The sequence below is a fragment of the Xyrauchen texanus genome, chromosome 19 (genome assembly GCF_025860055.1).
Source record: "Xyrauchen texanus isolate HMW12.3.18 chromosome 19, RBS_HiC_50CHRs, whole genome shotgun sequence".
Taxonomy (NCBI): domain Eukaryota; kingdom Metazoa; phylum Chordata; class Actinopteri; order Cypriniformes; family Catostomidae; genus Xyrauchen; species Xyrauchen texanus.
The window spans coordinates 12734766-12751651 of NC_068294.1; the positions used below are offsets into that span (position 1 = coordinate 12734766).

Genomic DNA, 16886 nt, shown 5'->3' on the forward strand with positions numbered 1-16886 from the left:
TAAAATGTTATTTGTTACGTATTTCTTTTGATTACTCAAGGTCAGTAACGTATTATAAATACTTTGGATTACTTCTTCAGCACTGGTAGATTTGTTCACTTGTTTTGATTATAAAAACTCTGCCAGTACAGTAAGACAAAATACACATGTTAAAAATACATTCTCTGAAAACATAAATATCTTAAGCAGAGTTGTTTCTAAAACAAGATAAATCTAATTGATCTTGTTTAAAGGATTTTTAGATATTTTTACAGGAAAACAATACAAAAATTATTATCAAGAATACGATTTTTGCCCTAATATCAAAGGTCTTGCTAGAAAAAAAGAAATTATAATCCAACATGAATTTTCTTGATAAAAATATGATCGTGTCTGGTAACATGTGCATGTAAAATGGCTAGAAATAGCATTTTAGCTCTGTGTGCTGACAATTTACACAAGGTTTATTTATATTTCTTGTGCTCCAAATTTACGTCATTTGGATAAATGATTTCCATCTGAAAGGAATAAATATTAAATGAAAAAAAAAAATGACAATAAAATGTGAAATAATCTCTCCAGTACTCAAAATACTTTTTGAATGTAATTGTATTCTAATTACCAATGATTTAAATTGTAACTGTAGTGGAATACAGTTACTTATATTTTGTATTTTAAATAAGTAATCCCGTGACATGTATTCTGTTACTCCCCAACACTGTTAATGCTAATGTTAATTATAACAGCCTAATATTGATTATTCCCATTTTATTTACAGTCCTGTTCCAATTTCACAGATTTACTCCTAAGCAGCCATCTCATCTACCAAAACTGAATCGGCTCGATCGAGTCTTTAAAAAGAATCAGTTCAAAAGAACAATTCGTCCGTGAATCGGACACACTAGTAAGCGAGAATTAAAAGCTCTTGAGTTGAGATGGGCGCTCGCGACGCGGTGAAATGTCTGCAGTTGATAGCGCGTAAAGACACTTCAAACATGAACACGGATCTATTTTGGCAAAGGACCGTATCGTCGCGATCCTCTCGCAGTGGAATTGAGGTTTGAACCTTTGTTGCGATCGAGACGAGCAGGGTCTCATCCATTGGCTGTGCGCAAAGTTACTTCGGGTGACAACCGCTGCCTTACATATGTAACAATTGACCACGTGCACATGTAAACACGGCTAGATTTGTGCAGAAACCATGGTCAAAACATGAAGTTTGACTGGTGCATACATATGCCATAGGAGGGATTTGTTAACAAGGTAGTCCCCCCAAATTGTAAGGTTTAAAATAGTCTAAACTGATTGTGATATCTCATTCGCACCGTGCATGTGTAACTGAACACTTTAAAACCATGGCGGAATCGGTGAAGACCTTTCGAGTGCACCTGACCGCTGTCATGGATAGTTTGGTTCGCGCATCAGTGTGCGAGATCACCAAACTCTTTCAGGACACGGTGAACGACTACCTGGTGGAAATATCACTGAACAGAAAAGAGAACGAAGCTCTGAAATTGCGCTTGAGGCTGACTGAGAATAAACTGAGGAATGAACGCAAATATGGCATGGGCTGGGCGGCCAGTCGACGCGCCGCTGCTCTGCTTGGCACGGACGACACCGGGCGCAAAACGCGCAAAGTGGATCTCCAAAGTAAGTGCACTGGGCAGCTCATTGTCATTAGATGCCGTTCATTACTGTCGTGCATTGTTGCCAGTCAAAATGGAGTGAGAACCCATAATGGCGACCTTCTCCTCACTTCTCATGTTTCTCTCTACTTCCTCTCCTCCTCTTTCCCATTCCTCTCTCCCCCTCCCGTTTATCTCTCTCTCAGGAGGAAAGCAGGGTAAGGAGTGGAGTGCTGCTGCGTGGGAGGAGGGGACTGGAGGAGTGAGGGATGAGAGGAGGGGCGTGTTCCGTGCCCATCTGCCAACTGGAGAAGGAGGTGGAGGGGGGGAGAGGAAGGAGGCGGCCAGTATTAAAGAGGAGGTGACCAACCAATCAGATGTGAGGAAAGAGCAACAGGGAAGGAAGGAGAAAGTGGAGACACAGACTGTAGGGAGGGGGTACATCAGCTTGAAGTGGAGCAGGAGAGGCTCTTAGGAGCTTAAAGGAATATTCCGGGTTTAATACAAGTTAAGCTCAATCGGCAGCATTTTGTAGCATAATGTTGATTACCACAAAAATAATTGACTCATCCCTCTCTCATTTAAAAAAAAAAAGATGCTAAAATCTCAGTTGCAGTGAGGCAGTTACAATGGAAGTGAATGGGGCCAGTCCATTAACCGTTTCAAAAGTATAGCCACAAAACGTAACCAATATGTGTGTTAACATGATTAAGTTGGCTTGTGAGAGCCAACTTACTGAAATCCTACTTAAACTTATTATTATACCGATTCTTCTTCTTATTCTTCTTAGCGGTGAAATTTCGGTATCTAATTCCTCCTAGAGCTTTTAAGCTACAGGCACCAAACTCGGCACAGACCTTCAGACTAATCCCGAATAGTGTGCTATATCTTTTCTAACTGATCGGACTTACGGTTTTCCTAAAAATGACGATCAAACTCGGAAAAAACTCCCATTGACTTAACATTGCGGAATGTTCAGATATTTAAATCCCAACTGACATTTTCACACACACAGACAAAAAGGGCCTGTCAGCCCTGCATCTCTCCCTCTCTCTCTCCCTCAGAGGATTTCTTTATCAAGCAGCCAAAAAGTAATGACCTAAAATCTTCATAGCCACACGCTAAAACATGCTAAAAACGTGCTAGCATATATCTGAGGGTCAATATCTATCTATCTATCTATCTATCTATCTATCTATCTATCTATCTATCTATCTATCTATCTATCTATCTAGCAACTAAGTTAAACTTTTTTAACACTACACTGTAGAACTGGCTCATTAGAGTCATTCATTTGGGAATCAGACTACACTGGTCACACTGTATGTTTCACACTGTAGATTCAAAAGAATGGCTCATTAGTGTCATTCATTTGGGAATCAGACTACACTGGTCACACTGTATGTTTCACACTGTAGATTCAAAAGAATGGCTCATTAGTGTCATTCATTTGGGAATCAGACTACACTGGTCACACTGTATGTTTCACACTGTAGATTCAAAAGAATGGCTCATTAGTGTCATTCATTTGGGAATCAGACTACACTGGTCACACTGTATGTTTCACACTGTAGATTCAAAAGAACTGGCTCATTAGAGTCATTAATATTGTAATCAGACTACACTGGTCACACTGTATGTTTCACACTGTGGATTCAAAAGAACTGGCTCATTAGAGTCATTAATGTTGTAATCAGACTACACTGGTCACACTGTATGTTTCATACTGTAGATTCAAAAGAACCGGCTCATTAGAGTCATTTGTTTGGGAATCAGTCTACACTGGTAACACATGCTAGCATCGCCTAGCGAAGTGCTAAAACATGCTAAAAAAGTGCTAGCATCATGCTAACACATGCTAGCATCGCCTAGCGAAGTGCTAAAACATGCTAAAAACGTACTAGCATCATGCTAACACATGCTAGCATCGCCTAGCAAAGTGCTAAAACATGCTAAAACCGTGCTAGCATCATGTTAACACATGCTAGCATCACCTAGCGAAGTGCTAAAACATGCTAAAAACGTGCTAGCATCATGCTAACACATGCTAGCATCGCCTAGCGAAGTGTTAAAAATGCTAAAAACATGCTAGCATCATGCTAACACATGCTAGCATCGCCTAGCGAATTGCTAAAACATGCTAAAAACGTGCTAGCATCATGCTAACACATGCTAGCATCGCCTAGCGAAGTGCTAAAAAATGCTAAAAACGTGCTAGCATCTATCTGTCTGTCTATCTATCTATCTATCTATCTATCTGAGGGTCAATATCTATCTATCTATCTATCTATTTGAGGGTCAATATCTATCTATCTATCTATCTATCTATCTGAGGGTAAATATTTATCTATCTATATCTATCTATCTATCTTAGGGTAAATATCTATCTATCTATCTCTCTATCTATCTATCTGAGTATCTATCTATCTATCTATCTATCTATCTATCTATCTATCTATCTATCTCTATCTATCTATCTGAGTATCTATCTATCTATCTATCTATCTAGCAACTAAGTTAAACTTTTATCTACTTTACACTTTAAACTAATTTAAACTTTAAACTCATTTAAACTATAAACTACTTTAAACAATAAACTACTTTAAAATTCAAACTAATTTAAACTTTAGACTACTTTAAACTTTGAACTAATTTAATCTTCAAACTACTTTAAAATTCAAACTAATTTAAACTTTAGACTAATTTAAACTTTAAACTAATTTAAACTTCAAACTACTTTAAACTTCAAACTACTTTAAACTTCAAACTACTTTAAACTTCAAACTTTCTGGTCAAAACTTTCACAAGCCAACTTAAAGTTTGTCTCGACGAACTTTTTCTAGTTTTAGTTTGATGTTTATGGACTGGCCTCACTGTAACCACAATTGTTTCATTTATTTATCTAAATAAAAGGGACACAATCAACGCAGGTTGATTGTCTGAACTTGTATTCAACCTGGACAATTCTTTTTAAGGGGTCATGAAATGAGGAATACATTTTTGCTTGACCTTTTGACATATAAGAGTTCAAAAACAAACTGTAAGCTTCAGAACTAAAAACTTCCTCCTCCCTGCAAAAAGAGCATTTGTTTAAATCAAGCTGCCAAATGACACATTTTCTACTTCCTCCATATTGTGATGTCATACTGTGGTAAACATTTGCATCCAACCGCCTCCACAACAAAACATCAACTCCTACTAAAGCTTTAATCACTTCCGTAGCCGGCTCAGTGGTGAGCAGTGAGATGGCAAGTAGAGAGAGCAGGTCAGTCAAGAGCAAAGAGCCAATCATAAAAGTGGGTGTTTACTGTGAAGTCTTAAAGGAGAAGCAGCACCAAAACCAAGCGTTTCAGAATGAGGGTGGAAAATTATCTACAAACATATGAATGTTTTTTTGTGCAAAAAATGTCACTGTTATTATAATTGAACCTTGACGAACATATACACATAATTAAAAAAGGCATGTCAGTCCTTTAACCGAACATCTTGATAGATATTTGGAATCAGCAACACTGCACCAGTGACTCAGACTTCCATATCTTATCCCACCATTGTTGACATCAGTAATAGTAACTGTAATCCTCATCTTTTTTAGTGCAGAGTTTTCTGTCTCTGTTCTCTTTTGACATTGAGATTTGTTATTTAGGTGATTTATTTATTAATTTTTTGCCCTGAAGCATTTTTTTTTTATTTACCCAAAGCCTTTTTGAAACAAATAGTGATCTGCTATTGGTACATTTTTTATTGGGTCACCCCTACATGAGACCAAACCTACAAACTTTGTGTGTTTTTTAACCATAATGTTATTGTTAACACAGACCTGTCGTAGTTGTTTATTATCCATTATCAGTATTAAAAGAAATTGAATCTTGTTAGGTAAAAAATATAAACTTCTAACAGAGTTCCCACAGCAATGATAAACCTAGAAATATCAGGCCTGAATAAGTCATGGAAATTCATTTGTTTGTAAAAGGTCAATGAAAAGTAATGGAAATTTTATAGTAAATTTAAATTTGCAGTTCTGCTCAACTCTAAAACATTTCATTAGGATTTTGTTTGTGTGTGTTTTTGAGTGCATTCTTTAAAAAAAACATTTTTATATCCAGTAACCATGAATGACTGGAAATTCCTGGAAATTCATTGGTCAAAATGTGTTGGGAACCATCTTATGTTTTTGCTCTTTTTAGGTGGAAAGCTACAGACCAGACTCCCTGAGGCTGTTGCAAGAGGCCCTACAGATGAACCAAAGTGAAACCAGCCCTACCCACGGTAAGCAGTGCTATATACCTTGTTTGGGAAAAAACAGAATTGGTTATCTTTTTTGTTGCGAGCATGCACAGTTAAATGAATAATTTGCCCAAAAATGTAAATTCTGTCACTATTTACTTGCCCTCATGTTGTTCCAAACCCAGATGCTGTTGTTTTTTTCCCCTGTGGAACACAACAGAAGGCGCTTTGAATAATTTAAGCATATTTACAGAATCCTATTTTCCAAACAATCATAGATCATAGTGACCATGGGGTGTCAAGCTCTATAAAGGGCAGCAAAACACCATGAAGCACAATAAAAGTCCATATGACATGTGCAAATAATTATGAATTATGAGAGCTGCAGCAGAGTTAGAGTTGCATGATATATCACATCTACCGAAATATAGAAAATGTACATTTCGCAAAATGCATATTTAAGACCTTGCGAGTACGGAATGGTTATAATACTAAACATTCATGGCGACGCAGGTGTGTGCATGCGGTGTGCATTGGCGCCGATCTCATGAGTGAGCTCCGGAGCTCGAGCACCCATGGAAAAGTTTGATATTCCTTTTTCATTTTCTTCATGTCATTTTGTCATTAAAAGATTGGGCGGATTACATGAAAGATGACATATTTCATTAAGTTTTACTGTATCTTTCAACATACACTCTGATGTTCATTCATGTTTGTTTTTGTGCGAGAGGAGTCGGTGAAAGACAGCGCTGTGCCCCGCTCATTTAACCAGCTACCGCAAACTGTCACGCACGGCATTAAAGAGCATTAAAACAACATTTATTGTTTGAATTTCATGATAAAATAGAAATCTTTTGAAAGCTGAAACTAAAAACTACTTCCGACTCAAATGATGGGACACGTCACACACGTGGATATGTAGCTAATGGTAAAGCCGTATATATTATATGCAGTCTATGCAATTTGGAACAAAAAAACATGTTTGTGGTCTGTGGGATATACAACCCTTTTTTCCTCAATAGACTTCTGTATATACATGTTTCGGATAATCTGATCGCAAATGGACAGCGCTAAATATAGTTATAAACTGGATCACCAAAAAAACATACAGAGGTAGTCAAAAACTCATGTTACCACATCACATTTGAGGTGTAAACGCTGTTCTGAATGATGCATCCCTGAGGTCAGCGAAGCGCTGCCTTTCAATCAACCGTTGCGCCAAACATAAGTTTAAATTGCACGCAGATTTAAAAGGAACGGGAACAACACAGTTGTTGTCAACAATCACGTAACGTAGGAAAAAGGTGTATAAAGTTTTTTTTTTTTTTTTGGTCCTGTTTGGAGCTTCAAAGTTGTCATTTCATGGTAAAGTGGAGCATGTACATTCTTCAAAGTTTCTCCTTTTGTGTTCCAAGGAAAAAAACAACTGCATATGGGTTTGGAACAACATGAGGGTGAGTAAATAATTACAGAATTTTCATTATGGGTGAACAATTTAATATGCAAAGGATAAGTATATATGTCTGTATGTGTATGCAGGAGAAATGGGCTCTGTCTCTACTGGTCCTGAATCAGCTGCTGCTGAAGTGTGGGAGGAGCAGCTTCCCATGCCAGAAGATTCAATGGCCAAAGATGATGAGCTCAACGGACTTGAGACTGCCCTTAAGGCAGAGCGTGAACGGGAGGAGGCGGACTCATGCATGGGCAGCCCCTCTAATGAGGTGTGTGGAACTGATAGTGTGGCGTTCATTGGACTAGACGGTCTGTGCAGCTCTAAGCGGGGTGTGTCGTCATCATCATCATCATCATCATCATCACATAGAACCGACCCCACTGAACTACAACTCCCATCAGCCCCTATGAACAAGGAGGAGGAGTCTGGAGGAGAGGGTGGTGACATCCTGCATTTCTGCTCAAGCTGTGGCAGCGGCTTCAATTCCGCCTCTGACCTGGCAGAGCACTCTTGCCCTGTGATAGAGGAGCGGCCCTATCAGTGCTCTGTGTGTGAGAAAGTGTTCAGCCACGCCTGGAGCCTTAAGAGCCATGAATGTGGGCAGATAGGAGAGCAGCCGCACCGCTGCGAACTCTGTGGCAAGCGATTCACACACTCACGGTCCCTCGAGCGCCATCAATTGGTTCATACAGGCGAGCGCCCCCACAGATGCCCGCAGTGTGGCCGCAGCTTCAGTCGTCTTGGAAATCTGGAGAGGCACCAGCGCATCCACACAGGCGAAAGGCCTTATGAGTGCGGGGCGTGTGGGAAACGATTCAGTCGAGTGGAATACCTGAAACGGCATCAGCAGATCCATATTGGAGAAAGAGCCGAACAGAACTCCCATAACTGCTCTCAGTGCAACCAGACCTTCAGCGATACTGAGCAGTTCAAGCAGCATCAGTGTTCTCATAATACTTGATGTTATTCAGTGTACGGTCTCTCATCCATTCATGTGATGCACTTTTAAATCCTGCCCATAGATAATACTAGACCTCAAAGTAGTTCACCCAAAAATAATTTACTCTCTTAATCTCATTTCGTTCAAAACCTGTATGCTGTTTTTTTACACTGTAGAACACAAATGGAGAATTTTTGAAATATTCTCACATAAAAGTAGACTTGTACGCTACATTCAAGTCATACTATAGCTTTGATTGAGAAACAGACCGATTGTAAGTTATTATAAGATATGTGAGAACGTATGGTGTTTGATGTGAAACCTAGTGCAACAAACTATATAAATATTTTTTTAACTGAATGTGAATGCAAATATTATTTTAGAGATTTCTAGAGTTCATGTGAAAATTCCAGTCTGTTTCTCACATAAAGCAATCATATGGCTTCAGAAGACTCTGAAAATAATGCAAGAGTCGTACTTAGCTGGTGCTTTGATTTTATTATTATTATTATTATTTTATTAAAAAATGTTGGAGCTTGACAAAATATGGTCACTTTGAACTGCCCTTGAATGAAAAAGAGCATCATAAGGAATGAAAGTAAAAGTTCTCCTAGAATAAAAATAAAATTCTGTAACAATATGAGGGTGAGTTAATAATTTTAATACTTTACATTTTAATAATAAAACATATATAAATTAGCAGAATTTTCAGTTTTGGTTAAACTTTTCCCTTAAATAGTCAGACTGGCTCTCATAAGACTTTCTTCATAAAACAATTGTAATACTATTATTGTTAACAAACTATACTCAAATAATTGGTAAGCATCACATGCCTCTTACCAGCTTAAACAATCCCAAACATGATCTGATACATATAATGCCAAAATGAACACAAATCCTTAGCTTTCAAAGCAAAGCATGCTTAATCCAGTGCAATGATTAGGATATTTCAAAGCAGAGCTAGAACCACCTAAATAAGTTATAGTATAATTACTAATCATTAGAAACCATTTACTTATTATGCACAATTTTCACTTATATTTTTTATTGTGCAGTTTAAAAAGCTCCTCCGCTCAAACTCCAAGAATGTGTAAATGCAAATAACTCTATTTTTGTTATGTCAGGCTACCTATAACAGGTTGTGAAATATTTTGTAAATAAAAATGTATTGAAGCCCATTGTTTCTTTTTAATAGCAAACAGTTTATAACATTTATGCATACAATCTTAAGTATTATTCTTAAAGAAACCACATTGTTTTTAATAATATTCTCTCAAAATAAGTGACATATGTGTTGTGATGTATTAGTAGTATTTCTTTAGGTCTTGTCATTAAAATGGGTATTTTTCCATGTTATTGTCTTGTTTCTTACCGAATGGAACAGTATGGTAAATATGAATAAATACCTCCCTCCCAAATGCACTCACTTCTATACCTTGTTTTGACTTAAGAATGTATTGAAAATAAAAATTAAAAAATATATATATATATATATAAAAAAAAAAAAATGTAAAAGTTTGAACTTTCAACTTATTATGCATTTTCACATACTGCATTTTCAAATTCTGCATAAAAACTAAATTTGCTGTCCTGGAAATAGACTTTCTGCTCTAACTACATTGAGGTCTAACATGATTTTATTTTCTCTTTTATTTGAGGAAATTATTTCCTTATCCTAGACTGTACTGTATCAAATAAACTATAACTATATACCATATAACTATATATATATAAAAATAGTGGTGCATTCAGTAATTCTTTCCTCATTAAAAAGTTTTAAGCCTAAATGTATTAATATAAATTTTGAATCAAATGTATAAGATCATGAGCATTCCATGTGAGTGACTCCAGGCAAATCAGTAACCTTATAAAAGCGGTTTTATTCTACATGGAGAGGATCCACACATGGGGGCTGCCATGTTAGAATCACGTGACCAGCCGAATACTGCTCGCTTAATCGCAACTGTTATTGGACATTTATTTGATTAAAGTAATCATGGCTGACTATGAATAGTGAATTTCTACGAGTGAATTGCAACTTTTAAAGGGGTCATGACATGAGAAACCAAATTTGCCTTGATCTTTTGGTATATAAGAGGTCTTTGTATCATTAAAACGTCCTGCAAGTTTAATATTTAAAGACGTCCTCCCCATTCTAAACGAATCATTTATTTAATCAAGCTCAAAATACAGCTCGTTCTGGATTCATGGTTAGAAGTGACGTGTCGGTTAGAAGTGACGTACCAGCGTTTGCATATGACCGCCTCCAGCACAAGATAACTACGCTTTAAGCGCAAGACAACTACGCTCATTTCAGTATCGCCGTCGCCTCACAAGTGTTCAGTCGATGGACAGCGAGCTCTGACAGAGACTACTTGTGCACAGGAAAATTACGATGCCACACAGATGTGCTGTTCCTGGCTGTGGTCAAACAAAACCTCTGAATAAGCTGCCGAAAGATCCAGACGTCAGGGAAAAATGGATGCAGTTTATTTTTTGCGGACGTCCCAGTCACGGCAGTGTTAACTTGCGTTTGTTCTGTACATTTTAAGGATGACTGTTTTGAGAACAAATCTCAATATGATGCTGGCTTTGCCAGAAAACTGTTGCTCAAAGATAAGTCCGTGCCGACTATTCTGGGAACAACGACGACGCAAACTGTAAGTAATCTATTTTAAACTTTAAACTACTTTTTAAAGCGCAGTTTCATTCATTATGAATAATCACAGTGTTTTTACTTAGTTTACTTGCATATTGTTCTGGCTGGGGCGTCAATAATTGATACATAGGCACTGACGTTAGCCAATCATAACAGTGGGCGTTAACACTGAAGTCTTAAATGGAAAACGCCCCAAAACAGACTGTTTGAATCAGAGGATGAGAAACAGGGTGGGAAAAGGTCATAAATCACTAGATTTTAAAAGTTTTTCTTAAAAAAAAATATATTAATACTATAATTGCACCTAAGGGAACATAATAACACAATAAAAAAACCCATGTCATGACCCCTTTAAGTAAAAACTATTGTGTTTGATTGATACTTGGTCCATGCCCTTAATTGTCAATGTAAATCCAAGACAACATATTCAAAACTTACATAGTGTATCTTTAACTACATAAAAATTATTATTAATTCTTTTTTTTTTTTTTTTTCAAGCCAAGCATAACAACCAGAGAAATGTCGACAACGTTGAAAATCTATCAGTGATTTTAGATAATAAATTCGTCATGGCATGTATTGGGTTAAACATGTAATCCATGACGTCAGAATCTAGAAGACATCGCCCTGGAAGTGTGACGTCGCTTTAGCCTGTATAGGCTAAAATTACATTTCATAGGTCGGAATATTCATGTATTTCATGTTTTCTGTAGATTTCTATTTGTTTGCTTTTAAACGAAAGGCATGAGTTGTGCTTCAGATAGGACTATAATGGAGGTGTATTGGTTTGTTTACATAAACAGCTGTGTGTCAGCTAACGACAGATTAACTCGCTAGCAGCTCATTTACAGCAAGAACGCAATTATTTTACGCTCCATCTGAGCACTTTGCGCTCAGGTCATCAACAAAATGTATAATTAAAACAGATATACAAAAAATGCACTGTAACGGTTAAAATACTAGTCATAAATGTAGCACATAGCATTGCTGTCATAAATGCCACCAAATTAAACTGAATATGATGATTTCTGTTTTATAGTTTCGATCAGGATTTGCACATCCTGAGGTGTGTCCACTCGAGTCGCAGCCCTGCATTTCAAACAAGGAGACGAGTATTTCACCATGAACTCTGACATGGATGGTAAGACACTGGGTGAAGGTAGTTACAGAAATCTCCAACAGAACATGGATCCACCTTTAAACTAACACAAGTGTCAATTGTCACCGTTTGGCCTGTTTAAAGAAATAATTCACCCAAAAATGTAAATGCTCTCATCATTTACTCACCCTCATGCCATCCCAGATGTTTTTGACTTTGTTTCTTCTGCTGAACACAACTGAATATTTTTAGAAGAATATCTCTTTTGGTCAATACAGTGCAAGTGAATTTTGGTCCAAAAATCACATAAAGGCAGCATATATGTAATCCATGCGACTTCAGTGGTTTAATCCATGTCTTCAGAAGTGATATGATAAGTGTGGGTGAAAAACAGATCAATATTTAAGTCCTTTTTACTGTAAATCTTCACTTTCACATTCACATTCTTCGTGCATATCGCCACCTACTGGGCAGGAAATAGAATTTATAGGAAAAAAGGACAAACATATTGATTTGTTTCTCACCCACCACAACTATCATATTGCTTCTGAAGACATGGATTTAACCACTGGAGTAGTATTGGTTGCTTTTATGCTGCCTTTATGTGCTTTTTGGAACTTTGAAACATAATTCTCTTGCATTGTATGGACCTAAAGAGCAGAAATATTCTTCAGAATATCTGAATGAATACATCAAATTAGAGAATTTTCATTTTTGGTTAAACTATTCCTTAAATTCTAGTTTGTGTTTCAGGTGACATGGAAAATCAGGTGGAGTTGGAGGAGAAGACCAGACTTATTAACCAAGTCCTTGAGCTGCAGAATACTCTTGAGGGTAATTAAACTGATTTCATATAGCTATTGATGTGAGCGGCCCCAGTATTAAGTTACACTTAAAAATGTCTGGATTTCATTGCAATGGATAAGAAAATATCAAAACCAGTTGCATTTATTTTAAACAAAGCAAAACATTTCTCAAAAACCTGTAGCTTTACATCAGGGGTCGAAAATCTTTTTTCACTTAGGAGCTAGGACTGCATGATATTGGAAAAAACGTACATTGCGATATTTAGTTTTTATGCGATATGTATTGCGATATGAAAAAATACAGGATGACTTCACCAGATGACTTAAATAGCTCTATTTGAGAAGAATGAACTATTCTAGAATGATTTGAGTGATTTTGAAGGTAACTGCATCTTCATGGATAATTTATAATTAAAAAAGATACTGAAAATTACTTTGAGTTAGTTTATTTTATTATAATAATTAATACACTGTTTAATTCACCATGGTTCCACTGTATTCATGTAATACTCTTCTATCAATTCAGGCTAAAGTCAATGATCTAACATGTTATGATATTAATAATGCATGTTGCTTACCCTAAATTAAAAGGGCTCATTTTTGAATGAAGAAATGTGGTGTCTAGAAGGGATCCAGGAGATTACAGGAGGCTTTATCTCTGTACTCCAACCAGGTTAAAACAGCATTACACTGAGGAAGTTTCATTTCAATAGAGAATTAATGTGAATTTTGTTTTAAATAGAAAAGTAAACAATAAGCATCTTTTAATTTAAACCATTTGAAAAATAAAAAGGTGCAGCTATACACTTTAGTGGTTTACAAAAATGTTCCTCCCTCATCATTCCATCATGCGCAAGCAGAGTCTGCACGTCAACAATGTGCAGCAATGAATGTGTTTAAAAAAAAAAAACTCTGTGTATCCAAGAACCAATAAATCAGAGTAAATTACGTAATATCAGACAGATATTATGCTAGTTTTCCTTTTGAAAAAAATAAAAATATTGTAGACTGGTATGTTTACCTTAGTACATTGCACGTTCTTTGATGTGACTATTGCGGTGTCGATGCTGAAACGATATATCGTGCAGCCCTATTAGGAGCCAAATTTTAAAAATTTTGGTTGAGGCCCAGAACTGGTTTTGAAGCGCTTTCATTGCACTCGTGAACAGCAGAGCTCACTGCACACACATCAAATCAGACGCGCATCAGCAGCTTTTCTTTCGTCTGTTCTTCAAAATATAATCATGTGTCATCTAACGCACATCTTTGTGTTTAATTTCTTGTCATATATCACTCAGAAAAGTGGGTCACCCCCCACAGTGTCTGGTACATCAGCTAATTTACATGCCACTGTGCATGAAAAATCCGCATTTGGCGGGTGTTCGTTTCAAACCTTGTTCACCAGGAATAGGTTGTACGACAAATTCGGAAGAAAGGAAATCAAAACAGTGTCATTGACTTGAAGCTATGCAATCGCACCCACACTTTCTGCAGGAAAATTATCTCTAGAAAGTTTAAAACATTCATGTGTTGGTGAATGGTGAGACACACAGAGAGCCACTTGTGACTCATGAGCTATAGGTTCCAGACCCCTGCTTTACATCATAAGAAAAGATGTCAAAATTAAGAGCAAAAAGTATTTGGACACTTTCTGGTTGTCAAACTAGTGGAAACATGCCTATGTTTAAAGGAACAGTTCACCCCAATTTTTTTTATGTTATTCCAAACCAGTATAACTTCCTCCTGTTAAGCACAAAAGGAGAAGGTTAAGTCATTTTTATTTGTACGGTGCTTTTCAAATTCTGAAGACTGTGCTGGTCATTCTTTTCCATGCAATTACAAAATCTGTCAGAGATCTTCAGAAGACTTGGAATGTAGTGCATGAGTCAGATGGACTGCTTATATGGTTCCATTTTATAGCTTAAGCCGCCTTTTCACTGATTCCTACAAACAGCAGACAATAGACTGGAAGTAGATCATTTCCAATGGAAAGTCGGATGGGGGCTGCGTGGGTGTCCGATCATCTCCGTATGTAACATTTTCAGATCCGATTTGAGCTTTGGCTGTGTTGAAATATTTCAACTTGTGTGACTAGGCTGTATGTGTCCGCCCGACCGGATGTGATGTAGTTATCAGTAGATTTTGTCCTAAACTTATTCCAAATGCTTGCTACTTCTCTATATTGGACGATTATGAATGTAGAAGTCAGAAATAATCATGGGAGGCCAGGGTTCGTATTCCGCAATGATACCAGGATGTAAGCGTGCTTGCAAAATCAGTGATGGACGCGATTCGGAGGTTGCATTTTTCCGTCTAACATTACATTTTTACTCCACTGATGGTTCGGTTAAGGTAAGTTTCTGTGCAGCTGAAAACAACTTGATTCACAACTCTCTTTTGTCGCCCCTCTGTGGACATTTTATTTGGAAAATGGTGCTCACATGTGCCCATACGCCTAACAACACTTTCCGCTTTGGCCACTGGGGGCAGTGTTTTAAATTTCAGTAAGCACAGACCAATTTCAGCTAAAGAAATGTCAACCTCTTGTTTCCAATTTTTCTGGTAGTTCAGTCCAAAAATGGACCAGTACAGTTTTTTAGACAGAAGGTTTTTTTTTTTTTTTGCAGAAGCCACTTTTTTTTTTAATCTAATATAATGACATTTAGACATTTTAAATACTTTGTGGAGCCGCATTACACGCAAAATGTACAGTCATTGCACTACAGCTTAATCTACGTAGTGAATACGAGAGCATGTGTTCACTAAACGTCTCAAATTACATCACAACCTTGCAATGCAAATATGATTAAGTTCTTTCTCTTTTTCTCTTTAGACCTTTCATCTCGAGTGGATGCAGTAAAAGAAGAGAACCTCAAGTTAAAATCAGAGAATCAGGTTCTTGGGCAGTATATCGAGAACCTCATGTCAGCATCTAGTGTCTTTCAGACCACTGACTCAAAGAGCAAACGGAAGTAAGAGAGAAACCCTCTCTCCCAAACCCCCTTGAATAGACCCGCAGTCCCACGCAGACAAACCCTTGCCATATCATCTAAGTTAAAGTTTCCACTGGGACTGATCTGGTCCCTATGCCACTAAAATGGTAAATGTTTACATTGGTTTTATTATCAGTATTCGTGGTTTTCAATTTCATCTTTTTTGACCAACATATTACATACTAAAACTTAAGAATATTAAGAGATCAAGTTAAATCTTTATAGGTAGGTTTTTTTTATTTTTATTAATTTATATATATATATATATATATATATATATATATATATGTTCAGACAGGGGATGACATATTTAATAATGTTTTTCCACACATATTTCATTTCTTATTTATTGTTGCTTTGTAGAGCACAGCTGTGATGCCATGACAGTTTCTCTCTCTTGCTGAGCTGTTTGTTTGTCTGTATCAGCACTGATTATAGTTGAGATTAAGTTGGGATAAAACAATTCAGGTCATTCTGATCAGAGGATGAAATTATTAAGACAATTTTCTTGGTGCTATCAACTGAAGGGAGTTTTCTGGCATGCATTACATCTGTGCCTCTGAAAATGTTTGTGTTTGTATGTGTAGAATCTAACCATTGTTTTAATAAAGAAAATATGATTTGCTGTTATGTTAGTCCTTCTTCATCCGGGAGTTTGGTGGATGATATCCCCCATCTGCTCTGATTGGAGGAGTGAGGAACTGACACTTATAGAGTAGCATTATTATCCACATGCCTTCCTCTCCCCATCCTTGCTTTTAATCTCGAAACTGCATCTAAATGTTTGTCTCCTTCTTTCAAGGGTTACCAAAGGTGTTCGGAAGGACAAATGAGACCGGTTTATAACCGTGCAGTAATGAATTTGAGGTCAAATTAAAAAGCACTTACATCAAGCCCAGTATAAACTTCACAATCATGCCATGAAATTAATTTAAAGATTTAAAGCTCTCTTTGAAGAACTTTGAAGGTCCAAAAAGTAGACAAAGGCAGCATAAAAGTAATCAGTATACTCCAGTGGTTAAATCCATGTCTTCAGAAGAGATATGATAGGTGTGGGTGAGAAAACAGATCAATATTTAAGTAACTCTAACACTTTGACTATAAA

At 36.9% G+C, this 16886-nt stretch overlaps 2 protein-coding genes across 3 annotated transcripts; both read left to right on the plus strand.

Annotated features, from left to right (window-relative positions):
• The first annotated feature begins 899 nt into the window (after nt 1-899).
• On the plus strand, nt 900-9634 carry LOC127659946 (zinc finger protein 771-like). 2 transcript variants are annotated; one of them, XM_052149952.1, is made up of 4 exons: nt 900-1629; nt 1811-1983; nt 5792-5873; nt 7371-9634. In XM_052149952.1, exons 1-4 carry the CDS (start codon nt 1335-1337, stop codon nt 8243-8245), a joined length of 1425 nt encoding a protein of 474 aa, XP_052005912.1. In that variant the 5' UTR covers nt 900-1334; the 3' UTR covers nt 8246-9634. The 2 variants fall into 2 exon arrangements, with proteins under 2 accessions (XP_052005912.1, XP_052005913.1); XM_052149953.1 differs by having other exon boundaries at nt 1811-1965.
• A 1853-nt stretch (nt 9635-11487) lies between these two features.
• On the plus strand, nt 11488-16625 carry LOC127659972 (short coiled-coil protein B). Its single transcript, XM_052149989.1, has 4 exons — nt 11488-11562; nt 11923-12024; nt 12736-12816; nt 15622-16625. Exons 2-4 carry the CDS (start codon nt 12006-12008, stop codon nt 15762-15764), a joined length of 243 nt encoding a protein of 80 aa, XP_052005949.1. The 5' UTR covers nt 11488-11562; nt 11923-12005; the 3' UTR covers nt 15765-16625.
• Nucleotides 16626-16886: the final 261 nt, after the last annotated feature.